The sequence below is a fragment of the Sorex fumeus genome, unplaced genomic scaffold (assembly GCF_029834395.1).
Source record: "Sorex fumeus unplaced genomic scaffold, SorFum_2.1 ptg000024l, whole genome shotgun sequence".
Taxonomy (NCBI): Eukaryota; Metazoa; Chordata; class Mammalia; order Eulipotyphla; family Soricidae; genus Sorex; species Sorex fumeus.
This window is the reverse complement of record NW_026606081.1, coordinates 54,879,587-54,906,762: the sequence shown is the minus strand read 5'-3', so window position 1 is coordinate 54,906,762 and position 27,176 is coordinate 54,879,587. Positions and strand designations below refer to the sequence as shown.

General features: G+C 51.5%; 1 protein-coding gene across 1 annotated transcript; it reads left to right on the top strand.

The window, feature by feature from the left end:
• The first annotated feature begins 3,308 nt into the window (after positions 1 to 3,308).
• On the top strand, positions 3,309 to 26,290 carry SV2B (synaptic vesicle glycoprotein 2B). The gene is made up of 12 exons (XM_056114398.1): positions 3,309 to 3,931; positions 12,315 to 12,495; positions 12,996 to 13,147; positions 13,853 to 13,986; positions 14,891 to 14,980; positions 15,687 to 15,797; positions 16,948 to 17,036; positions 18,867 to 19,031; positions 22,211 to 22,344; positions 22,954 to 23,154; positions 23,513 to 23,672; positions 25,895 to 26,290. Exons 1-12 carry the CDS (start codon positions 3,391 to 3,393, stop codon positions 26,076 to 26,078), a joined length of 2,142 nt encoding a protein of 713 aa, XP_055970373.1. The 5' UTR covers positions 3,309 to 3,390; the 3' UTR covers positions 26,079 to 26,290.
• Positions 26,291 to 27,176: the final 886 nt, after the last annotated feature.

Here is a 27,176-nt window from a genome sequence, read left to right as displayed (position 1 = left end):
TGCTATCGCTCCCGCTCCAGCCCCTAGTCTCCAATGGAGACGTTACTGGGCCCGCTCGAGCAAATCGATGATCAACGGGAGGGCCTTTTATTTGAGGGGGGGTTCACATCCAGTGATGCTCAGGGGTTACTCCTGGCTCAGCACTCAGGAATTACTCCTGGCAGTGCTCTGGGGAACATATGGGATGCTGGGGATCGAACCTAGGTCAGTCACAAGCAAGGCAAACGCCCTCCATGCTGCACTATCCCAGGCCCCCTCCCCCCATTCCCAACTTTGTCTCTAAATTGCATAAAGCTCCTTGCAGGATACACAATGGCCCATACACAAACCAAGGCCCATACACAATTGGCCTTGGTTTGCATGAGACTGAATGGTTTTCTCTGGCAAATCTCTCTTCTGTGGATTGGGTCAAGGGTCAGAGGAACCAGAGACCAGAGCAGCAGTGTAACAGGGAGGGTACTGGCCTTATATGTGGCTGACCTGGCGTCGAACCCCAGCACTACCCGGGGACTTCTAAACTCCCCCAGGAGTGATCTCTGAGCGCAGAGCCAGGAATAAGTCCTGAGCACAGCTGGGTTTGGAAAAATGAAGAAAAAAAATAATAAATCTCAGAAAAAAGAGTTTGAGGACCCTAAGTTCTGGATAATTCTCCAGTTTCTTCCTCCAGCTTGAGATCGTAGCCCTTTGACAGGTGGGGACACTGAGGCAAGCATGGAGAGTTGAAAGGGTCAGAGTTGGGTTGAATCTGGACAAGCTCTTTGCTCTTAAACTGTTCTGCTCTATATCCCACGTGCAAGCCCTACAGTCAGGTTGGTCCGGGGGCCTGGCCATGGCCCGAAACCCTTTTGTAAGGTAACTGGTTATTTGATCAGAGCCCACCTTAATGCCTCCTCTTAACCCTATCACCTCTGCCCAGAACTACTTTTGACGAAGGTCGTTGCCAGGTGGGGGTTGGGGGACCCCTGGGCTATAGCTGGAGTTGGAACTTTGAGACTTATCAGCAATCGTAGGATCTAGAAACTGGCAAAAATCACTGAGTTGACATTTCTCAGTGGAAGAGACTCCTCATCCCACCCACCATGCTGTGCTCTTTCTTCCCATTGCTCTGCTCTTACCCTTCACTCAGTTGGATCAGAGATTGGCACTGTTGGCCCCAACGGACACTCCCAGCCTGCATGTCCATTCATCCTGCTGCCCCTGCCTGGATGGGTAGAACCCCAGGTACTTGGCGCTCTCCCGTTGGGAATGTTTGTCTGACACATAGTGGTCAGCACAATCTGGAGGGCATTTATTTCCTGGGAATAGTGAAGTTCTTGGTAGGAGGGTGAGACTCTGTTTCTGTCACTTCTGGGATCCTGATGCCAGCCTGGGGGTTCCTGGGGGGGAGGTTGTCAGAAATGCAGATTCTCAGTCTCTTCCCCCAACTTTGCAAGTCAGGCCTGGGGGAAAAATCTTGGAATTTCCTCCCTCCCTCCCTTCCTTCCTTCCTTCCTTCCTTCCTTCCTTCCTTCCTTCCTTCCTTCCTTCTCTTTCTTTCCTTTTCTTCTGTTTTAGAATTTTATTTATTTTAGAGTTTTTATTTTTGGGTGGGGATTTTGGGCCAACTGTGGCAGTGCTCAGGAATCATTCTTGGCAGTGTTTGCAGGACCATATGCAGTGTGGGGAATCAAACTGGAGTCAGTTGCATGCCAGGCAAGTGCTTCATCCTCTGTACTAACCCTCTTGCCTGGGATTTGCATGTTGAATGACTCTTTGTTTTCGACATATCCAGCAGCATTCAAGGGTTACTCTTGGCAGTGTGTGTGTGTATGTGTGTGTGTGTGTGTGTGTGTGTGTGTGATGCTGAGGTCAGCCCTGTGAAAGGCAAGCACCTTCACTGCTGTCCCATCGCCCAGGCCCATCAATGACTCTTAGTGTCCCTGCTTTTGAGACACACTGGTCTTTGCATCCCCCTGCCCCTCTAGTCTGCCCCTTTCACTGTTTCTGCCCAGTGCAGTGAGGCCTCTCTGAGGAATAGGGCTTTGGGAAAAGTAGTCCTGGAGATTCCTCTGCTACATATTTCTAGGTGCAGATTTGCCCAGCTCGGCCACACATCCCAGGGTTAGGGAAGTTTGTGTCTTCGAAAGGCAACGGACTGCAAAGAGCCTGCTGTTCTGGCAAAGGCTTGGCAAGGTGCAATCCCGTGTCTGCTTTATGGCTCTTGCTAGTGGAGGGTTCGTGGTTTGTCCCCCCCTTAGAGGCCTTGTTCTCTCTTTCTTAGCTTCCATCTCCCTGACCCAACCCACACTCATTCAGAAGGAATCCAACAGCAGCTCAAGATTCCCTCCGTTCCACACCAGGACCATTAGGAAATACATGGGTTCAATCTGGAGAGTGTTTTGTCCAGATTTTGTCCAGAATCTGCCATTTCTTTTATTTATTTATTTATTTTATTTTATTTTTTTGAATCACTGTGGGAAAAGTTACAAAGCTTTCAGGTTTAAGTCTCAGTTATGCAAATATCAAACATATTTCCCTTTACCAATACTTATTTTTCACCACAAAGAACCCCAATAAACCACCCCCTGCCAACCCTCCCAATGCCTGTGAGGCAGATGAATTCTAGTTAACACTCTATCTACTTTGACTAGATTCATTGTTTCGACAAAAGATGCACCATTATTATTTAGACTTTACACACCCAAATCAGACATGCTGAAAAGGCATTGTGAATTTGTTTTCTAAAGCTGGTCACAAGAATCAAATTGCAGCCACGTGATTTTGGATTTCTGGTATTTTACGTATTGACCCTGGAAGTATTTCTGCTGAGAGACAGGTAATTATGAGATTGGTTTCTGTGCTCTGGAGCCATGGCCGTGCCGGAGAGCCGCTCTTGGGGGGCAACTCGTGACCTCGGGAGGGCATGAAGGACGAACCGGGAGCACCCCCCTTCCCATGAGGTTTTAGTCGCCCCATCACGACGGGCTCATACCTGGCTTTCCACAAAGCTCCCAAGCAGCAGCCATCTTTCTTTCCAGAGGGAAAAAGGCACAAGAATCTGCCATTTCTTAATGCTCTTGTCTTTCTTTTTTCTGTACTCCCAGGGCTTCCTCATAAGTGGCAGAACAAATCGGACCACCCGGGGAGCTTCAGGGCAGCTGAGAGCCTTGTTCTTGAAGTCAGCTGCACCTGTTCCTAACTAACACCTCCCATCCATCATCTTCTGTGGGGACCCATACCAGAATTTGAAGTTTTCCAGAGACTTCCAGAAACCATTGAATGAACAAAGACACAGACATTGCTTTGGCATCAATCCGCTCTAGTTGAGAGACAGAGGAGCAAAGAGTGGCATCGCCTATACTCCCAAGAACTCCCATAGACTTATTCAGTGTCTGAATCTCTGCACACAGCATGGAGGACGGTTATCGAAACAATCCGAACCTCTACCGGGGGGCGAGGGATATAGCGTGGGAAGCATCCAGACAGTCCCGGAACCAAGGGGTGGATGACTATGGGTATGAGGCGAACTACGGGGGCCATGCCCCCAGTGATGGCTACTATCGTGGTGGAGAGTCCAACCCAGACGAGGATGCGCAGAGCGACGTTACGGAAGGCCACGATGAGGAGGATGAGGTCTACGAGGGCGAGTACCAGGGCATCCCTCACCCTGACGACGTCACGGCCAAGCAGGCCAAGATGGCACCCTCCAGGGCTGATGGTTTTCACGGGCGAGCGGACATGATGGCAGAGAGGATGGAGGATGAGGAGCAGTTGGCTCACCAGTATGAAACCATCATGGAGGAGTGTGGCCATGGGCGCTTCCAGTGGATTCTCTTTTTCGTCCTGGGTCTGGCCTTAATGGCAGACGGAGTGGAGGTGTTTGTGGTGAGCTTTGCCCTGCCCAGTGCCGAGAAGGACATGTGTCTGTCGAGTGCCAAGAAAGGAATGCTCGGTAAGTCCAAGTGGGAAATGGGCCATGATTTTTCCCTTTGCAACTTTCACATATGAAGGAGAGTCAGACTTATGTAGCATAAACACCTTCAGTCTTTTACAGAGCCTTTTAATACCATTAAATGTGTTCTATCTCAGGACTAGACTAATTCCGAGATTATTCTCAAAGTTAGACTAATCCAGTCCCAGCAGTTCTGGTTCTGAATATGGTTTAGAGCAACAGAAGCTTAAGGTTCCTACGTTGGTTCTGGAATTTAGGGGTTGGGTCTCTGATCTGACTGGATTTAAAGATCCTGCCAACTATTTCCAGTAGTACATAGAAGATTGGCAGCCCTGGTGGGATGTGGCAATGGAGAGTCCCCAAAGAGCGCCATTGGCTACTCTAATGACCACATAGAAGGGACCTGGACATCCAAGCTAAGGAGAATGAGGTTGGTTGGTTGCCCTGCTTGTCACTGACAGAGTGGGTTGAACTCAGGAATCAGAATTCTCAGTCCAGGCAAGGTGGGGATGACCTAAAATATGGTTCTGTACCCCCCCTCCCCCAAGGGGACTTTCGTCTCCTGAGCCTGCTGAAGGTTTGTGGTGGCAGAAGGGAAGACCCACTGAATTCCTGCCTCACAGGAGTCTGCTGTTAGAGCAGAGCCTTGGAAGGAATGGGGCCTGGAAAGCTGAGAGATTATGTGACCCCTTAGTCCTGAGAGGTCCTCTTTGCCAGGAGACGCACCCTGTCCCTCCTTCATCTCAGAGATGACCCTGCCCTGACTGAGGAAATTGTAATGGCCTCCCACCGAGGCAATCATCTCATAAGATGCTGTTTCTCCTGGGTTACCACTGTCTCTGGGCCTCACTAGACTCAAGTCCCAGCTGTCTCTAAAGGGGAGCTGCCACCCTGAGGAGATGCCTGACCACGAAAGAACCCCATGGTTGTTTAAGTCAGTACAGGCAAAAGCCCAAGGACTGGCTGCCATATTGGATATAAGGATGTGGAAAAATAGTGGATCTAGCCACGATGTCTGCTGAGGAAAAGTGGGTCATGGGAGAGAGATCAGGAAGAACCATGTTATTCCTAGAGGTAGCAGAAACCATTTAACTTGTTTGAAAAAAAAACTGAGAGTGATATTTTTGAATTTTGAGGTCCAAAGTCTTGAAAATTTGAGAATTATCAGCAACTTCTGCTCTAAGCCTGAGTTTTTTTCTTGTTTAATTTTTTGTTCTTTTTGGGTCACACCCAGCAAGGCACAGGGGTTACTTCTGGCTCATACACTCAGGAATTACTTCTGGCGGTGCTCGGGGGACCATGTGGGATGCTGGGAATCAAACCCGGGTTGGCCGCGTGCAAGGCAAACGCCCTACCCGCTGTATTATTGCTCCAGCCCCTCTTGTTTAATTTTATAAGGAAGAAAATGTTTGCAAAGAAGACAGCCCACTTCAAGGGCCGCATGTTTTCACACAGCTGGTTGTTTGTTGTAGCAGGAGAGAGAATTCATAGTCAGATATTTGCTGATAGAAAGCTGATGGGTAAATTCAGCAGTCTGTAATAAGCATGCAGCAAGTAAAGAGAGTTGCATCTAGAAACTGGGAAGGAGGGATAGTACAGTGGTTAAGGCCTTCGCTTTGCATTCAGATGCTCCCACTTCCATCCTTGACATCATATATGGTCCCCCAAGCACCGCCAGGAGTGAGCCCTGAGCAAAGAGCCAGGAGTGAGCCCTGAGCACAGAGCCAAGAGTGAGCCCCGAGCACAGACATGGGAGTGAGCCCCGAATTCAGAGCTGGGAGTGAGCCCTGAGCACAGAGCCGGGAGCCATCCCTGAGCACAGAACCAGGACTAAGCCCTGAACACAGAGCCGAGAGTGAACCCTGAGCACAGGGCCAGGAGTGAGCCCTGAGCACAGAGCCAGGAGTGATCCCTGAGCACTGCCAGGTTTGGTCCAACAGTACTGCTCCTTCCAGCCACCACCAAACAGTGACCCCACTCCTACTACCCAGCCCTGCAGATAAACCATCCCGAGTCCCAGGTGAAACCACTACAGGTAAGCTTGCGGGCTGGAAAGCAGCTGAGCGGGAGGGAGGCTTTCCTCGTCTCCAGCGTTCTGAGGTTTTGTGCCTTTCAGCCTTTTTGTACCCAGGACAGAGCCTCCCCTGGTCTGGGCAGAGCTTCTGCCCACTTGCTTGAACTCACAGATCCTGGGGCTTCACCTTGACTGGCATCACGATGGAGCCTGAGAGAGTTCCTTTGCTTTCACTTGACAAAGAATTGGCATGGGTTCCTGAGCGGAAGCCTGAGAGACAGCGCCTGGGCCTGGAGGAGGGAGTGAGCAGCCAGAGTGATGTTGGTGATGTGTCTGCTCCCTTCCCTGCAGGGCTTGGCGGGCTCACATGCACAGCGCCAGCGCTTTTCAGCTGTTGTGCAGATATGCTGACACAGAGGCCAACACCAGCGTGAGGGAGCAAGCCCAGAGGAATCTCCTTGGCGTGACCTCCTCGGGAAGGGGGTGTGGTCACAGGTGATAGGTATTATCAGTGGGATCATTAAGGAACAGAGAAGTCCCTTCATGCCTTTCTCATCTTCCTTCAAGAAATTCGGCCCCAAAGGGCAGATGAGTTTGGCCTATCACATGCTCTGAGCCCAGGGCCCAGTTCCTGCGGGCACAAAACTCTCCACTCCCAACTCATCTTCCTCCTTCGACTTAGGAAGAAGGATGGTATCAATCAGTCCCGTGTTGCATTTACCGGAACACACCAGGAATAAGCAACGTCCACTACGGTGACTGGTGGTTTGGTTTCCTCTAGGCAGATTGCTAAAGCCACAGGTTTTCTTTGCCAAGTCCCTTGACCCTCGGGTAGTGTTTGTTCATTCCAGATGTCACATCAACAAAGCCACAGCGCACTGGCATGCCATGTGATCTTCAAGTCCAGAGCGTTCTCTGCTCACCTCCATGACCCCCATTTCTGTAAGTCACAATCACAGCGTTTGTATTTCCTTCCCAACAGCCAGCCTCGAAAGCAAAGTGGAACTTTTCCTGTCAACTTCTTCATCTGTCTCATGGATCAAGGTGTAACTTGTGACCCAGCATGCCCTGCGGCTCTGCAAGCCCTCAGGGCTCACTCCTGGCTCTGTTGCTTGGTCAAGAGAATATCACCTTTCAAGAGGGCACATATGTAGTTGCAGAGTAGAGGAATGGAGTGGAAAGAGTTTGGATAGGAGATGGGGAAATTTATCACAGCAAAGTGAATACAAACAGTCAAATGTAGGAGTGGGAGTAGGAAAATGGGCTTGGGGTCCTGCCTGGGTGATTCAGACATTGAATTTCTATGCCCTCTGGCAAAAGAAGTGGCTTCTTTGTTGGTAAGTGATGAAGACCTCAGTGGGCATTGCTCTCTGGCTTCCCATTTGCAGCTAAGGCAGCCGTTGGTGCCTTCTGTCCTGAACCCCAGCTCCATTAACCCCTCCATTAACACCTTGACATTCCATTCCTTGGAATCGATTCACAGAAAGCAACCAGAAATTTCGAGCATCCAAACGTCAAAGTCATTGACTGACAACGCTACATGCTGACCCCAGAGCCCTGGAGCTCAGAAGGAGCCAGGGTGCAGGAGGCCAGGCTCAGCCCCTGGGCCAGAGGCTTCTTTCAAGACCTGCCCGGTGCCTACCGGCCTCCTTGTGGACCTTGCCCACCCCCCAGAAGCAGTTTGACGTGAAAAGCTCAAAGCTCCTCTCCTCACCCCCATTTCTGCAAGTCGCAATTGCAGCTTTTGGGTTTCCTTGCCAAGTGCCGTGTCTGCCTGGGGTGCACACATGAGAGACCCTGGGTGTGGCCCCAGCCCCTGAGCACTATGCCTCTAACTGTGACCAGAAAAAAAGGCAAATAAAAGCCTAACCTCATGTGAGGGGACCTTTTCCCCACTGGGTCACTGAGTTGTGGTAGTTAATCGAAGGTTAATAGCCCTCTTCACTTTCCCGCTAGTCCTATATTTGCTTTCTTGCTGAAGTTGTGTTGAGTAACTCCCCTGCACCTGGATGAGTCAAATCTATGGAGTCCATTTCTCCCGCTGACCACAGGTTATGGTGAGTTCAATGGTGCAGTTGTTGTTGTTGGTGAGTGTTAGTCTCTTGCTGTACTTTTCCTAGGGGTCATTTTTCTCCCCCTCTTCTGCACCAAAGTCTCCAGGCAGCCCAGGGCAAGGCGACTGTGCGACTGTGTGACTTCTCTCCTGGGCTCAGTGACTTCTGTCTGTGACTTGAACTGGCTCAAGGCCAAGAAGTGAAGGACGGTTTGTACACCAGTGGGGGTGGCATAAGAGCAGCTGCAGAGAGAGCGCGGCGGGTGGAGGTGATGAGACAAGAGGAGCACGGAGGACTGAGGTTTCCGGGGAGGTTCTGAAAGGAAGACGGGGTCTCTGGCACAGGTGGGGGATGTGGCTGACACTGTGGCATCCTGTGGGTTCAGGTGTTACAACTCGGACCCAAACTTGCTTTGGGGCTGAAAGTGGGGGAGAGCAGAGCGCTTCCTCCCTATACCTCCCCCCCTCCCCCACTGTGCACTTGCTGTATCTCAGCTGTCTTCTCCACAACCCTAAGCTAAGGTGGTATATTTTGGGTCTCTTCAAGAGCATTTTGATGGGGTCCGAGTGACAGGACAGCAGGGAGGGCACTTGCTTTGGCTACTCCGGCCTCTGCTCCTACAAAGACAAGGGTTTGGACCCAAATCCGGCCTCTGATTCCTCTCTCATGGCTCAGTACCTGGGCATGCAGGGCAGAGGGAATCATGCAGTGATTCCAGAAGAGGTGCATTCATTCATTCAGATAGTAGAGGTGCACATTCATTCATTCAGACAGTGACACAGGGTTTCCCCAGCCTGCTGGAGAGTGCAGACAGGTGGGGGAAGGAGGGGTCCTAAATTCAAGGTTTCGACGAGAGCCCTGTTGGAACTACTCTGGAGAGGGGCTCTGGCTATCTGGCAACAGTAGGAGCGAAGGACACAGAATCAGACTCTAGTTTACTTCTCATACGGCCCACCCTCAGCAGGTGCTAGAGGGTGGCTTGTACTCAGGGCCTTCGCACAGACCAGACATGTGCTGGCCACTTGGGCTCTCTCCCGAGCCTTGGATTCCAGTTATAACAAACTTCCACTCCCCACCCTGAGTTTTGTATGCACAGTAAAATTAGAGAACTGAGGATTGCCTTGAAGCAAAAAAAAATTTAAAAAAATAAAAAAAAGAACTTTATCACATTGTTTTCCTCTGGGCCGGGGTCAGGAGATTTTGAGTTGTTTATTTGGATAACCCTGATTCCCTGTTCCCCTTCCCCCTGGGTTCCAGACATAACATATGTGTGTGTGTGCGCGCGTACACACACACACACTAGCTGCCTTTTGACCCAAGCCCCCCCGCCAGTTCCCGGACAGTCTCTGTCCTGCTGAGCCTCTTGCAGGGCGGGCGCCGATGGGCACCCCAGGCTGCCTCTCCACCTCTGGGCAGTCTGCCATGGTCTGCGGTTCTGGGAGTGGACCAGCTTGTCTGCCCTTCAGCTGCAGCTCCGTGACTTTCTCGGTGGAAATGCGCCCTGCGGCTTCTGTGACCTTCTCATAAGATGCTGCCCTTGTAGAGGCAAGTCCAGGGCTCAGAACTGATGGGGTTGAGTCTCTGAGAACTGATGTGCAAGATCTTTGCCTGGTCGGGCTGGACCAGGCGGATATGCCTGCATCTAGCAGGAGGACACTGACCTGCCTAGGCATGTGGGTTTGCAAAATAAAAAAAATAAATAAAAATAATAATTTTTTTGCAGGGGCATACTTGGCAGTGCTTAGAGCTGACTGCTGGCACTGTGCTCAGGGCTCACTCCTGGCAGTGCTTGGGGATCATATGTGGTAAATGTGGTACTGGGGACCCAACCAGGGCCAACTGCATGCAAGGCAGATCCTTTGACTCCTTTACTATCTCTCTGGCTTGCAAATTTTTATTCATCTTCTAGAATGTTCCTAGGGGTTGAATGCAGTAGGAAGTTGTTCTCTACATTTTCTGAGTTTTTCACAGGGAAACGCACCAGGTGGGGCTCACAGTTTCCTCTAGACATTCCAGGGCTCATTCCCTTCAGCAACTTGGTTCCCAGTGAAATCACTCTGAACCATCTTATTTAAACCTTCCGCCTGCCTCACCCCATTCCCTTCTGTTTTGTGATATTTTTCTCTGTAAGTCTTTCAATGACGCACTTTGTAGATAGCTTTTTAGTTTTTTTTTTTTCTTTTTTGGAGATCATACACCTGGTGGTGCTCAGGGCTTCCCTCTCACTCTGTGCTCAGGGTTCCCTCTGGTGGAGCTCGGGGTGCCACATACCCCCTGATGCACAATCAGTGGGCCCCTAATTAGTAGAGCCTGCCTCCGTTACTTATATATCATTCTCTTTCCCTCAACTGGAGCATAAGCTCCATGCACACTCCCTGCGTCAGATCTTCCCTATGTCCTCGCAGTGATAAGAGTGCTTAGCTAACCACAGAATCTCCTAGTGGCCGGGATACTCAGCTAGGATCTACGGCAGAGTTCCATCTGTGGGAAGAAAAGGGAGGACCCTTATTCCATGGCTCAGAGCAACAGAGAAGTTTTGGGTTCCAAGGTGGGTGAGCAAAGAACATTCTCACAAGGGAATGCTGGTGGTAGCCCCGGAACCATCATTTCTTTTCATCTCAAAGAGCCAGGTGAACAGAGGAGAAAGGCTAGCTGGCTACTGTGCAGCTGAGTGGACGTTACATCCCTCCTCCAAGGCCTTCACTGACATGTCAGGCCCTTCCTGACATGCATCCACACAAAGCCAGCACCTTGGCTTTTAGAAAGCCTTTGTCCCACACGGCTCAGTGCTCCCTGACATGTGAGCCTGGACTGGACATACCGAGACTCATACCAAGAACTCGATTCAGTCTTTGCTCTGCAGGCGAGACATCCTGGAACATTTCCTTCCTAGGTTTGGTACATAAAGTGTGTGTGTGCTTATTAGCCCAGCACTGATAATTACCAAGCACTCAGGCTTAATAGGGAAGAATTATCCGTGGGTTTCTGGAGATTTGCCACCTCTTGTGAGGAAGCTGGCTTCTGGCGAGTCCCATGTGTGAGCTGGCAGCGTTGTACTTGGTGTGTTTATTACAGGACTGATCTTTTTGTCATGCTACTTGAATTCTGTGTGTTTTAGGAGGAGCTCATGGCTGCTTTGTCACCAAGAATCTAAACACTGGCAATAGCTTGGAAAGGACCTTCATGGATGTTCAGAAAAACAGCCAGCCTTCCTGGCAATTGTGATTGGTTTTTGTTTGTTTGGTTTGGAGCCATACCTAGTGATGCTAAGGCCTTACTCCTGACTCTGTGCTTAGGAATCACTCCTGCTGGTGCTCAGGGGACCATATGGGATGCTGGGGATAGAACTTGGATCAGCTGCGTGCAAAGCAAATGCCCTCCCTGCTGTATCATCACTCCAGCTCCAGTTGTGTTTTTAATTTGCTCTTTTTGTTTTTGTTTTTTTTTGGGGGGGGGCGGAGTTATACATGGTGGTGCTCAGAGCTCACTCCTAGTTCTGTACCCAGGAATTACTCCTGGCAGGCTTGAGGGGCCCTCTGGGATGTCAAGAATCCAACCCACGTTGGCCACATGCAAGGCAAACACCCTACCTGCTGTACTATCACTCTGACCCCTGATTTGCTCGTTTTCCTTCCTTTCCAATGTCCCCACACCCACTCTGCCTTGAGTTTTTTCCCCTGAGAAATTTCGTCTTTAAACATAACCTGGCAGGTAAGGATATCTGCAGTTCAAGCACTTCTTTGTTATTGCTTCCAATAAAATGACAGCGTTTCCTTTCTCAGTGGATCATTAACCTAAAAATCTTCAAGAAAGTCACGTAAAAATGGTTGATAGGTTTTAGCATGCCTCTGAGGAGCCTGGGGAGGCAGCTGGGGGATCGGAGTTACCTTCTAAAGAAGGGAAATCTGCCCAGCACTGCGAATCCTGAAACCACTCTCTGCTGCATTGCACCCCAGACAGCCATTATGGCATTTCGCAGAGGCCTGAAAATGGGCATTGGATTTTCTTTCTTTCTTTCTTTCTTTCTTTCTTTCTTTCTTTCTTTCTTTCTTCCTTCCTTCCTTCCTTCCTTCCTTCCTTCCTTCTTTCTTCCTTTCTTTCTTTCGTGCTTTTTGGTCCACACCAGGAGATGCTCAGGAGTTCCTTCTGCACTCAGAAATCACTCCTGGTGGTACTCAAGGGATGTGGGGGATCGAACCTGGGCCAGCTGCGTGCCAGGCAGCGCCCTCCCTGCTGTGCTGTCGCTCGGGCCCCAGGGCATTGGGTTTTCCATATGCTCTGAAGGCTTCTCGTTCTCTCTCCTCTCCCCTCACAGGGCTGATCGTGTATCTGGGGATGATGGCGGGGGCCTTCGTCCTGGGTGGCCTGGCTGACAAGCTGGGCAGAAAGCGCGTCCTCAGCACGTCATTGGCCATCAATGCCTCGTTTGCCTCCCTCTCCTCCTTCGTGCAGGGCTACGGCGCCTTCGTCTTCTGCCGCCTCATCTCAGGCATAGGGTAGGTTCGCAGTCCTGCCCAGATGGTCCTCCAGAAGGCCTAGGGCTGACTTTGCATTTGATTAACAGGACAGTGCATTAGCCAGGAGTCCTGTTTTCAGACCCCCAGGCCAAACTCGCCCAGAGGGAACCTGCCCTTGCCCCACCTTGCCCTTCTTTCTTTTCTTTCTTGCCAGATTTTCAGATCTGCTGGATTTTTTTCACTTCGGGATGGATTAAAGGGCTCCCTCCCCACCCCTTGGTTTCTGCTATGACCATTTCTCGGGTCTGACTTGATTCCTTCTTATTTTTTTATTTTTTAATTTTTTTCTTGGCCACACCTGGCGGTGCTCAGGCTGACTCCTGACTCTGCATTCAGGATCACTCCTGATGGGGCTCGGGGGACCCTGTGGGGTGCGCAAGATCAAACCTGGCTGGCTTTTTTGTGCAAGGCAAATGCCCTCCCTGCTGGGCTCTCTCCCCAGCCCTGACTTGATTCTTTCTGACACTTTCCCTCTGCAGTATTGGCGGTGCTCTGCCCATTGTGTTTGCCTATTTTTCTGAGTTCCTGTCCCGAGAGAAGCGAGGGGAGCACCTCAGTTGGTTGGGCATCTTCTGGATGACCGGGGGCATCTATGCGTCAGTCATGGCCTGGACCATTATCCCGCACTATGGTGAGTGCTCAGTCCCACGGTGGCACAGCGGCCTCGGCCACTGTCGCAACTGAATCCTCCCTGTCACAATACAGGCTGGGCTCCGGGGCCACTCCAGGGCTGCCTACTCTCCTCACAGGGGTGGGGGAGTGGGAGAGCTTCACGTCTTTGTCCCTCCTTGTGCAGGAGGGATTGGGGTAGGCCCCATGCAGCTCAGCCTCCAATCAAAGCAGGGGAAAAACAGCTGCCAGTGAACCAGTATGAACACACACACACACACACACACACACACACACACACACACACACACGCATGCACACGCATGCACACACGCGCACACACATATGTTTATTTTTGGGCCATACCTGAGCAGGGGTTCCTCCTGACTCTACACTCAGGAATCACTCCTGGCGGTGCTCGGAGGACCCTTTGGGATGCCGGGGATCGAACCCAGATCTGCTGTGTGCAAGGCAAACACCCTCCCCGCTGTACTATTGCTCCAGCACCCCCGTATGGGCCTATATTTTCATGCCCTCTAGGACTCTGGAACGCAGTCTCAGTTCAGTGTCTGATCCAAGGCCCTGCAGAGGTCAGGCAGGCCTCCCGGGGCAGAGGAGCGCTGGGTTCCCAGTCTGCTCCGGTACCTGCATTTCCAGACACCTTTTTGGGGGGTGCGGCCGGAAGCGGGGCTCAGCCCGGGCTTCAGGCAGTGTCTGGCTCCCACAGGCTGGGGTTTCAGCATGGGCACCGCCTACCACTACCACAGCTGGAGGCTGTTTGTCATCGTCTGCGCCCTGCCCTGCACCGTGTCCCTGGTGACCCTGAAGTTCATGCCTGAGAGCCCGCGGTTTCTGCTCGAGGTGAGTTGGCGCCCGCAGCTGCCTTCCCAGTCCGAGGGCCCCCCTCTGTGTGTGCCGGGCATGTGGCTTCCCTGCTAACTGCTCCCCTGAGGCTGCTGTTCCAGCACTTGCTGCTTTCCACAGCACACCCGCCTCCCCCGCTCATCCATGCTGCTGGGCGGGCGTGTTTCCAAGCTGTGGCCCAAGCCCCTCCTGGCCCTGCACAAAGGCGCTGTCCAGCCCCTCTCCGAGGCCTCTGCGTCCAGCCCCTGCAGCCCAAGTGCTCCCAACCTCCTGCAGAGTGAGCCCTGCCCCGGGACCCGATGACTTTCCTTGGGAGCAAAATGCCAGTGTGTGGCCCTTCAGGGCTCGGGTCCCAGGGCTCCTGTTGCATGGACCACAGGCCGAGTGGCTAAAGGCAACAGAAGCAGAGAGACACCCCCAGTCCTCAGATGCCAGCAGGACGGTGCTTCCTCAGAAGATTTGGGTGTCCCGTGGCCGGTCTGGGCATCTGGCTATTGGCCTGCAGGTAGCTCAGGGGCTCCCTAGGTTGCCCCATGGGTGTCATCCCAGGCTCCCTTCTCACAAGGGCACCCCAGCTGGATTCAGGGCCTGCCTGCCTTCTGCGGGCCATATTCTGAGCCCTTCCACTGGGGCTGCGTGTTGGCCATTCCTGCCTGTGAGGAGCAGAAAAGTTTTCGACAGCTGGTTGGCGGCTGGTGTGGCGGGAGTGGCCAGCAGAGATGAGCATTTTCCCGGCAGGCTGGTGCCTCCACTGGCCAGAGTGGACATGGGCAGGAGTGGCCCAAACCCAGACTGCCTCGCATCCAGAGGTGGCTCAGGAGCAGACCCCTGGGGTACGTCCCCCCGGGGTGCATCCCCTCAGCACTGGCTGCTCTTCATGTCTCAATCCTTGGTTTCCCAGATGGGCAAACATGATGAAGCCTGGATGATTCTCAAGCGTGTCCATGACACTAATATGAGGGCCAAGGGCACCCCGGAGAAGGTCTTCACGGTGAGTGGACAAGGGCCGCACCCTGGGGGGCCTCTACCTGGCACGGGCTTGCTTCACGGACGTTTGTCAGAGGAATAGACCCCCACAGGAGGTTCTATATCACCTCAGCCTGGGCTTACCTCCACCCACACAACGTACAGAAAGACAGACACACAGATATACACACATACACACACAGGCCAATGATTTGTTGGATTAGGTAATAGAATCCACTTTTGGATTTTGTTTGATATTTTTCATCGGGAGGGACCCACACCTGGCAGTGCTCAGGGCTGAATCCTGGTTCTGTGCTCAGGGGTCATTCCTGGTGCTGCTCGGGGAATCCTATGGGGTGCCGGGGATCAAACCTGGGTTGGCGGTTGTCCTATCCACTGCTCTGTTGCTCCAGCCCCTAAGAGAGAGGGAGCATGTTGTCCAGAATGAAGATCCTGGACTCCTTCCTAAAACTGTCAGGGAATAAGAAGAATTTGGTTTCCAGGGTTGAAGCCACAGGACAGTGGGGAAGGCACTGGCCTTGCACATGACCCACCCGGGTTCAATTCCCAGCATCCCAAAGGGTCCCCCGGGCACTGCCAGGAGGGATTCCTGAGTGCAGAACCAGGAGTAAACCCTGACAATTTTGTCCCCCAATTTTTGGCCCCCAAATGAAAAAAATCAAACAAAGTTGGGTTTACTGGAGGTTCTCTAGCCTGTCTTTGCTCTGCAGGTTTCCAACATCAAGACCCCCAAGCAGATGGATGAATTCATCGAGATCCAGAGTGCCACGGGAACTTGGTACCAGCGCTGGCTGGTCAGGTTCACTACCACATTCAAGCAGGTATGACAGGGGCCTGAGGGGAGGTGCTGTGGGTGTGGGGGACCTTGGACAGAGCCCAGAGACCCAGCACGTGGGAAGGGGGCTGGACTGGGTCAGCTGTATGCGTCTGCCCTCCTCTGCTTCCTGCACCTGGAATTCAAACTTTGTTGGTTTGGGCCACCCACGCCTGGTGGGGCTTAATACTCGCTCCTGGCCCACTCCTGGCTCTGCACTCAGGGCTCACTCTTGATGATTCCCAGGAAAGCATATGCAATGCCGGGGATCAAACCCAGGTTGACTGAACACAAGTCAAACGCTTTCCCCAATGTACTGTCTCCCTGGCCCGAGCTCAGACTCTCCAAATAGCTTCTTCTCTTTATCTACTTTTTTGTTTTTGTTTTTGGACCATACCTAGTGATGTTTAGGGCTGACTCCCAGCTCTGTACTCAGGGATCACTCCTGGAAGGTCTTGGGGGACCCTGTGAGATGCTAGAGATCAAACTTGGGTCGACTGTGTGCAAGGCAAACTCCCTCCCCACTGTCCTGTTGCTCTGGTCTCTATACATCTTTCTGCTCAAGCCGGATTGTGGGACATGGTCAGCTGTCCAGTCTGAATAACAGCTCCCCCTGAAGGAAGGACAAAGGGAAGAAAAGACCCTTTGAGTCCATGCAATGTGTCCGAGAGCCTCCTGGAAGGGCAACGACCCTTCTTGGGAGAAGCGGGTTACTTGAGCCTGGGTGACCTTGAGGTGAGTGGTCACTGTGTCCTCACTGTGGTCCTTTCACGAGGGGCGGAGGTCACTACATAGAATTTCCAGGTGCTTTGACATTCTCCATGCTGGGCGTCTTTGCTCATGGGTAAGGGAGGCCAGCTAGAGAGTAAGAAGAATTTTTCCTTCTCTCTGACTCCGAGGTCCCCGTCCCCAGGCAGGCTCCTAGACCGAGTGACCAGAAATCTTACAGGGATCATAGAAATAGCACAGCGGGGAGGACATTGGCCTTGCATGCAGCTGACCTGGATTCCATCCCTGGCATCCCATAGGGTCCCCTGAGCACTGCCAGGAGTAATTTCCTGAGCATCGCTGGGTCCCAAATAAGACCCAAACAGGAGGCCTTGTAGGAGCTTGCCGCTTGCCAAGGGCCCCGCTCAAAGCCCGTTTCTGGGTTCCAGGTCTTGGACAATGCGCTGTACTGTGTGCTGGGGCCCTTCCGGACAAACACACTGATGCTGGCTGTCGTCTGGTTCGCCATGGCCTTGAGGTAAAACCGGGGGCTCCCCCTGGGACTTTTGCTTCTCAGGCTTTTGAGGCCCGTGTGTGGGCGCCCCTGGGTGGTGTCACCCTGGAAACCTGACTGCAGGGAACAGAAGATGCACGGCCGCCTGGCCTCCTGTGCAGATGCTTGCCAGCCCTGCAAGCAAGAACCCCAGGAAAGGCGGCCGCCAGGGGCCTTCTCTGCTGGGCACTCTTGGGAACAGAGCCCCTCCCTCATCATCCGCCTGCTCTTGCTCTGGCTTTTCTTTTTCCAAGAGTACCTTTGGACTCTTCCTGCAGTCAGTGGAACTTGTCCTCATTTCTCTGTACTATGGAATGGCCATGACACTCCCTCTGCCGCCTTGTGCCAGGGCCTTGTGTAAGGCCGTGTGCAGTCGCCACTTGCAGCTGCTTCGTCCCTGGGCAAGTCCATCAGTGGATCTGGTTCTACAAAAACAGCTGTAGCGTGGGAGATGGTGAATCCCGTAGTAATTCTTTAGACAAAGCAATTCTCTGCCCATTGACATATAGCCTGTTCGTCCTTCCCCAGCGACCTCAGGCTCCCCGACCTTGACAAGCATAGTGTTCTTGTAAGCGTCAGGATTTTAATGCTCTCGTAGTGGAAAAGGTTAGCGCCAAGTGTTTTATCATTCGCGTTTCTCTTTTAAGGAGGAGATGGGACCCGGGATGGCTTTTCTTTTTTCTATTTTTTTTTTTAAATAGAATATCTAATGGGTATTATCCTGAATTGTCCAGGATTCAATTCACGTCATCAGAAAATAGAGGTCATTTTGCCTCCTGGTTTTGCAGTTTTATATCCCTGAGAGCTTTTCCCCAAGAGGATTATGGCATAGAGGTAGATCGGGTGCCTGGCCTTGCTCCTGATTCTGTGCAAGTCCAGTTTCCCTGTGAAATCAGCCCCAGCAGTCTGGGCTGAGATGGTTATTTTTTTTTTATTTTTTATTTTTTTATTTTTTTAGTGAAACACCATGAGGTACAGTTGTAGATTTACAATTTTTTGTGCTTGGGTTTCGATTATACAATGATCAGATACCCATCCCTCCACCAATGCCCATTTTCCACCACCATGGATAATATCCCCCACACCCCCATCCCTCCCATCCCACCCTGCCTCTGTGGCAGGGCAATCTCCTGTGTTCTCTCTCTCCTTTTGGGTGTTGTGGTCTGCAAAAGAGGCATTGAGTGGCAAACATGTTCAGTCCATAGTCTACTTTCGACATGCATCTCCCCTCCTGGGAGGATCCTCCAAACACCCTTTATTTGGTGCTCCCTTCTCTATCTGAACTGCCCTTTCCTCTAGGATACCTGGCTGGCCTCTAAGTTATGGAGTAATCCTCCTGGTGCTGATCTCAGCTATTCTTGGGTATTAATGAGATGGTTATTTTCTTGCATGTTTGGGAGGTATCCATCCATTCCTGGTTTCTTGGGTTTTTGTTGTTGTTGTTAATGCTCGGGTTATTCCTGCCTCTGCACTCAGGAATCACTCCTGGTGGTGCTTGAGGAACCATAGGAGATGCTGGGGATCAAACCCAGATCGGCTGCATGCAGGGCAAGTGCCCTCCCCACTGTATTGTCCTTACGGTTCCTCTTAATATATATTTTAAAAATCATGTTGGAATCATGTTGATTTTTATCAAATGTCTTTTTTGCTGAAGAGATCGTCATTCCCCCCTTCAGCCTATTAATGTGACGGGTTGAATTTTCCAGTAAGGCACCATTTTAATATGTCTGAAGTAAACTTGTCCTGTACCCAGCCGGGAAACCAGGCCACTCTGTTCCAGAGAGACCGAAGCCCGTGGCCTCTTCTCTCCCACAGTTACTACGGGCTGACGGTTTGGTTCCCTGACATGATCCGGTATTTCCAAGATGAAGAATATAAGTCGAAGATGAAGTTGTTTTTCGGGGAGCATGTCCACGGCGCCACCATCAACTTCACGATGGAAAACCAGATTCACCAGCACGGGAAATTTGTGAATGACAAGTAAGTGGGAGGGCCCGGGGCCTCGGCAGGCCGGGGACAGTGCTGGGGAACTGTCCCCGGGAAATCGCTGGTGTCAAGGCAGGAATGAATCACAGCAGGGCTCCGGGTTCCAGGCTGCCATAGCAACCATGCACTGCCACAGTCACAGCTGCCAGAAGCCCATCATGCCCTGGGGCTGACACCTCAAATCTCCAGAGATGAGACTTTCATGCAGATGCCTGGAGCCTCACTCTCGGCCATGCTCAGAGTTCTTCGCTTTTAGAAGCTTCTCCATGCCAAGGCTCACTTGAGACCATTCTTTCACTGAATATTACCTCCCGGGGTGGTTCTGTGTGGCCCCCCTCGGCCCCAGGAGTGAGGTAGGTATGCAGAGTCTGGGGGCATCCTGTCCATGTCTGTGCAGGCCTGCACCCTTGGTCCATGCTCCGGGCTGGGCAGCCCAGCTCACTGGGCTTTAGGAGTCTGTCTTCTGGAGACTCCAGGCTGGGCAGGCAGCACCTTGACTGGGATTCTCTGGGTCGTGGCATCCAAAGCTGACCCCTTGCCCATGTTTCCTGCTCTGGCATCAGGCTTTGCAGGCTCCACCCATGGGCAGCGCTAACCGTCCCAGACTGACCATCTCCATCAAGATGTCCCACCCCATGTCTTCTGCCCCCTGTGCCCACAGCCGTCAGCCAGTGTGGGTCTGTTGCCCACACTGCTCTCAGGGAAGGAGCCAGGCCCAAGCACACACTCCCTAAAGTATCAGGGGAGAGAGAGAGGGAGGAAAGGTGTGAGATGTGAGACAGATGTGAGGCCCGGGAGTGGACGCTGCCGGGGCGAGGGCAGCGGGGACTGAATCCAATGTTTGGACATTGGCATTTTCAGTGCTGAAGCACAGTCACACCCGTCTACACTCCCTGCCTGCACCTGCACACAGACACTCCACAGATGTTCTGGCACCACTAACCAGGGACGCCCCAGTCAAAACGAGAGAGGACCGTGGAGGTCCAGAGACCTTGTGTGGCACAGAGGATCTTGGCTTTGTTGGAGCACTAGAAATTTTGGGCACTTGGGGACATGAGAAGTGGGTTGATGTAACCCGCCAAAGAGCTCCCCACCTGCGAGAGTGCTCCCTACCCCCAAGAGTGCTCCTGCAGCAGTGAGTTCACAGGAAGAGCCCGTGTGTGCCGTCTCAGTGTCTGCGGGTGCCGACAGTAGCGACCAGGGAAGCCAGCACAAGCCTCTATCTGTGCGCCAGTTTCTGAGAAAAGATCTTAGCTCAGTCTGCCCTGGGAAACTCACAGCAACTCTGGGAAGAGGAAACACACTTTCTCTTTCATCATTTGGGAGATGGAGATGGAGGTGACTCCCCGCCAGCCCACATTCACACAACTGTGTCTCACTGTGAAACCCAGTTCCCACAGGGCTCTGGGGTTTGTTTATATATTTTTTTTTTTGTGGGGGAGGGGTAAGGTGGGGAAGGAAGAGTGGTCACACTCTGTTCAGGGCTTACTCTCGGCTCTGTGCTCAGGGATCACTTCCGTGATGCTTGCAGGACCACATGGGATTTGGGGGGTGGAACCCAGGTGTATTACACACAAAGCAAATGCCTACCCACTGCTCTCTCCCTTCAGACCTCCATTAGACTGTTTTTGTTTTATTTCTGGGTCATGCCTGGTGATTTTCAGGGGTTATTCCTGGATCTGCACTCAGGAATTACTTCTGGTGGGCTTGGGGCACCATGTGGTATGTGAGAAATTGAATCTGGGTTGGCTGTGTGCAAGGCAAGAGCCCTCCCCTCTGCGCTATCACTCTGGGCCTAAGGCCCTTATATAGGTCCTTTATCCTGGCTGAGAGTAACAGGGAGGGGACCCCCCCACCGCAGACCCCTGAGCAGCACTTGGAATCATGCCCCCCACCAAGATACAGTCGCAGACAGAGACATACACAAACACCTGCACACACACACACACACACACACATACACATAGACACAGACACACATAGATCTATAGACACACAAATACACAGACATACACACACACATGCAGACACACATGGACACACATGTGGACACAGACATAGATACACACAGACACAAATACACACAGACATACCAGATGCACAAAAATTCACACAGACACCGACACACAGACATACACACACCAATAGACACAGATACACATGCGCATGCACACAAGTACAAACATGCACATGCACATACATGCACACACATGTGTGCGCCTGCACACACACACATACGCATACACGCGCGCGCACCCACCCACACCCACACACACACACACACACACACACACACACTTCCTTTCCCAGAGGACTGCAAGGAGGACCCTTTGTCTTTTCTTACATCGTGCTGCCACCTGCTGGCTATTATGTGTCCCTACAGCTGGGCACTGCCTGGGCAGAGCTTAGTTGCAGGGACCCTGCGTCTGGAGGCAGTGACTTCATCTTGGCTGATTTACAGTTCAAGGGGAAGGTCACGTGTGCACATGGAAACCGTATGGCCGACCAAGTGCAAAGCAAATGCCTTTCCTCCGCACCGTCTCCCAGCCCTTGCCTGAAACATGGCAGCTGCAGATTTAGAGAACCTCCTCGGCCAGGCTCTGGACATGAAGGTCCCTAAGATAAAGAAAGTGACAGCAGTGACACGATTCGGACAGTGACCCGACCACGTCTTCTGCTTCCTTAGGGCAAACCGGTGAATGCATTTCTTTGAGTGCATGACCAAGAATATGTGGAATAAATTGTTACAGTCCTGTAATATTTCTAAGGCAAAGGGAGGGCATGCAAAATTGTTCTTCAAAGAGACTACACTAGTATATAAAAGGTTTATGTCCAGGACCAGAGAGATAGGATAGTGGTTATCTTGAAAGCAGCTTATTGGGCCAACCATATCATCCCATATGGCCCCCTGAGCTCACAAGGAGTACAAAATCAAGAGTAATCCCTGACCACAGAATTCGGAGTAATCCTTGAGCATGACTGGTGTGACCCCAAGAAACAAAAGAAAGAAATGTAGAAGTCTTACACACAACTGAGAAGTGGGCGACTTCACCTGGATTGGAAATAATATTCCGATACCTTTGGGTTTGTTGGTCTATTTTGGGGCTTGATTTTTGATCTCCTGTGTCCCATTTTACTGGGTGAGTCACTCAAGCAGCTGTCTTTTTTCACAGATTCATAAGGATGTACTTGAAACACGTGCTCTTCGAGAACACTTTCTTTAATGAGTGCTTCTTTGAAGATGTGACATCTACTGATACTTACTTCAAAAACTGCACCATCGAGTCATCAGTATTTTATAATACAGGTAGGACTTGGGGGCACAGCTAGCCTGGCTCTGACGTGCCTGTTCTTGTCTAACACTCAAACTGCTCGGTATAAGCTTTCAGAATAGAAATGTGTTCACAAATATGAGTGCCCAGTGCTGAGTTTTGGGAAGGGGACATAGATTTCGGGTTCAAGTATGGCTCAAACTAGACACACTATCTTTTTTTCCTTCCGTTTTTTGGGCCACACTGAGTGATGCTCGGGGCTTACTCCTGCCTGCACTCAGGAATTACTCCTGGTGGCACTCACAGACCAAACGGGATGCCAAGGGTTGAACTCAGGTTGGCTGCGTGCAAGGCCAGTGCCCCCCCCCCCCCCCCGCTGTGCTATTGCACCATCCCTGGGCACCAAAGTTCTTGATCTCAGCTAAATGGTGCTACATATGAAGGGTCTTTGCAGGAACAGAGGACATGAGTGAAACAATACTGTAAGCCCTAGTGGGAACTGGCCAGTCCAGACTCATGTCCTCACCATCATAAATGAGAACACTGCCTCGGGTCAAGTTCTGGACCACAGCCCATCCCTGCCCTGGGCTCCCCTGCACTGTCTGCCTACCATGGACCAGACATGTATTTCCTTCTCTCCCCAGACCTCTACGAGCATAAATTCATCAACTGCCGCTTTGTCAACTCCACGTTCCTGAAACAGAAGGAGGGGTGCCACATGGCCTTGGAGGAGGACAATGACTTTCTCATTTACCTCGTCAGCTTCCTGGGCAGTCTCTCTGTCCTGCCTGGGAACATCATTTCCGCTCTGCTCATGGACAGAATTGGGAGGCTCAAGATGATTGGTGAGTTGGGGGGACACCCCGTCCATGCGCTGGGAGGTGGCGGGGGGCAGTGGAATCTGCCCAAGGAAAGCCGTGATTGTGCTGGTGTGTGGCCTGGGGATGACATGTCTGTTCCAACCCTGGGAAGCCCCTTTATGTCTGTGGCATCCCTGATTCACTTAGCACTGCAGTAAGGGCATGAATCACCTCCCCCCCCCCATACACACACCCCAATCGCTTGTAAGATAATGCATAAATCTCTCTGAAACGCACACCCTTGGTCGAGTCCAGTTTCCTCATTCCCCGTTGGGTCCTGCGAGCACAATGGGGCTTCGAATGGACAGGCGCACCTGAATCTCCGCCTTGCTCTCCCTTGCAGGGGGCTCCATGCTCATCTCGGCGGTGTGCTGCTTCTTCCTGTTCTTTGGCAACAGTGAGTCGGCGATGATTGGCTGGCAATGCCTGTTCTGTGGCACTAGCATTGCTGCCTGGAATGCGCTGGATGTGATCACAGTGGAGCTTTACCCCACCAACCAGAGGTCTGTTCCCCCTGTCTCCTGTCTGCTCATCTGAGCTGGGATGGCCAGAGATCAGAAGCTCCCAAGAGTCATTTGGGTCTGCTTGAAGTCCTGTGGACTAAATTCTTTTTAAGTGGTTGAGTGTCCCCCCCCGGGGCTGGAGTGATGGCACAGCAGGTAGGGCGTTTGCCTTGCAAGCGGCCAACATGGCCAACCCGAGTTCGATTCCTCTGCCCCTCTCAGAGAGCCCGGCAAGCTACCTCGAGTATCTCGCCTGCATGGCAAAGCCTGGCAAGCTACCCGTGACGTATTCAATATGCCAAACACAGTAACAGTTGTCATAATGGAGATGTTACTGAGCCTGCTCGGCAAATTGATGAACAACGGGAGGACAGTGACAGAGTGTCCCCTGTGTAGTGGCCAGCAGCGGAGGGGCTGAAGGAGAGGCCCAGCTCCAGGAGAGGCAGAGAAATCATTCATGCAGCCAGAGAGCACCGTGAACGGCCTGGTCGTTGGAGACAATGGGCCAGGAAGAGAGGCAGAGAAGTGAAGGCCGGTGTGAACCTAGGGGTCGGGGACATTTGCCGAGAAGGTGACTGGGGTGCTCACGCTAGCGTCATTCCTCTGCCAGTCACCTGGGAAGATGCCCTCTTCAGAGGCAGAGATCATTCTGCCTCCTAGCTGTTCTTCCCTTCAAGGGACAGTCGTGACTTTTAAAGAAAGCAAAGGGGTGTCCGGGGGGGGGGGGGGGCTGGAGCGAGAGCACAGCAGCTACAGCATTTTCCTTGCATGCGGCCAACTGGGGTTCGATTCCCAGCATCCCATATGGTCCCCCAGCACCGCCAGGAGCAATTCCTGAGTGCATGAGCCAGGAGTAACTCCTGTGCATCACCGGGTGTGACCCCCCCAAAATAAGGGGTGTCCAGTGGTGTGAATAGCAGGTCAGTGAAAGTCCACTGGGAACCTTCCCCCTGTTCAAAACTTTTCTCTTTTTTTCCAGTTTATTTGTTTTGGGGTCACACCCGGTGGTGCTCAGCAATTAATCCTGGCTCTGCACTCAGGAATCATTCCTGGTGGTGCTTGATGGGCCCACTGGGCTGGTGGGAATCGAACCTGGGTCAGCCATGTGCTAGGCAAGCGTCCACCCCGCTTTCCTCTCTCTCCTGCCCAGGGCACTGGGGAGAGGCAGCTTGGAAGAGCACAACTGGACGCTCTCTCTCTCTCCAGTCAAAGAATTTCTGTGTATTATCTAAAATGAGAGGGAACAGATTATTATGTGAGTGGGAAGTGATTTTTGTACCTAGGGAATCCAAAAGACGTCATTCAAGAGACTGTAAGAAGCCATGAAATGCTTTGGTAAGTGACTAGGAATAAAACCAACAATATATGGATTTTTTTAATTATAAAAATAGAGGTGATATATATCTAAATCTTTATAGTGACAAGAGAAATGAGAATACCCAGGAATTGATTTGATGAGAAAGGTAAAACAGTTATGGGAAGTAAAAACCAAAAAGCTTTACTGGAAGATATAAAAGACAATTTAAATATATGTCAAGATACACTGTACTGATGTGTGTGTGTGTTTGTGTGTGTGTGTGTGTGTGTGTGTATGTTGCGGGGTGGGGGGGGGACAGATATCAACTCAGGGCCTCACATACATGAACCTTGCTCTCTACCACTAGGTCACATCCCAAGCTTAAATTATGATATGAATATTGAATTTTCCTTATTTTTTCTTTAACTTGAGTCCATCCAAAATTCAGTAAAATTCCTCCTGGACAGCTGACTCTCTATCTCCAAACATTGGCCTGCATACAGAAATAATTCTTGAGTGCAGATCCAGGAGTAACCCCTGTGCATTGCTGGGTGTGACCCCCCTAAAAATCAGGAGTGTCCAGTGGTGTGAATAATAGGTCAGTGAAAGTCCACTGGGAACCTTCCCCCTATTCCAAAGTTTTCTCTTTTTTTTTCCAGTTTATTTATTTTGGGGTCACACCCGGTGGTGCTCAGGAATTACTTCTGGCTCTGCACTCAGGAATCACTCCTATAGGATGCCAGGGACTGAACCTGGGTTGGCTTTCTGCTAGTCAGGTGCCCTCCCCACTGTTCTATGACTCTGGCCCCTAGGAAAACAATCTCTCCTCCCTCCCCCTCCACCCCCCACCCAATCTCTGTACCTTCTCTCACCACCAGAAAGAGAAAGTACCCCAGGATCCTTATGGACCTTTTTTCCTTTGCAGGGCCACCGCCTTTGGCATCCTCAACGGAATATGCAAGTTTGGCGCCATCCTGGGGAACACCATCTTCGCTTCATTTGTTGGGATCACCAAGGTGATCCCCATCCTTCTGGCTGCTGCATCCCTCGTGGGTGGCGGCCTCATTGCTCTTCGGCTACCGGAGACTAGAGAACAGGTCCTGATGTGAGGGGAAGAAGAACCGTTTCTGGGAGCTTCCAAGGCACCCACGCTTTCTGTCCTTACCCCTGGACAGCTCAAATCAGTTGCTTTTGTGACCCCCTCATTCAGGGCTGTCGGTGTGTCTGACTCAGGTGATGGATTTGGGGCTACTCAGCCCCCTTTGCACTCCCTGATCTCTTAACTTCAGGTAACACAACCACAGGCTGTGTTTAAATTATATATATATATATATAAAAGAGGTGATAAAATCTAAATCTTTTTAGTGACAAGAGAAGTCAGAATATCCAGGAATTGACCCGAGAACGACCACAGTTCCCAGGCACGAGGCAAGAAGGGTGTGTTTCTCCACGTGTCCTGGCACTGCAGAACCTGATGTTACAAAACTCTCAGCCTCCCCTCAGAAATTTTCTTGGAGGTCGGAGATCTGACCAACTCACCTGAGGACTTGCAGGAAAGACTACATCTAATTTTTGCACTTCAAAGCATCGCCTCTCTTGTTTTTCCCCTGGAAAACTTGCAGATTTGCCTTGTGGATACTCTGATCATCAAAATCGAAACCTTCTGGCATTCTCCGGAGGGATCTATCTCCCCACCAAAGTGTTCTCAGCTATCCAGGGTGATGCACTGGCTAGTTGAATGATGCTCTTCATGCTTATTTTGGGTCACTCCAAGAAACGGCATTGCTACTCTGTAAACTAACTTTGTACATAGCCGTGTTTGGGTGTCACAGGAAGAAATGGAACCTGCAAGCATTTGCCATACTTTGGAAGGATGGGCTGGGTGGAGGTCCTGGGAGATTGGATGTATGGATTGGAATGCAAGCACAAATTCTTAAAGCCATTTAACTTTTCTGCCTGGGAGATACACGGGGTAAATAGAGCTGCGTAGTTCACGTAACCCGGGTATGCTCCTGCTCCTTCGTGAGGGTGGATAGACGCACTCTGTCTCCTCACCTCACTCCTGAAAACCCCCTCAGCACTGGCTACGGACTTTCTTGCTCGCTCAGAACCAACAAAGTCCTTCTATGACCTGGACCGCACACGGGGGGAGTGAGCAAGGAGACTATATTCGTCCTTGTAAATCCTTTGTTCCTTTTAGCAGCCAA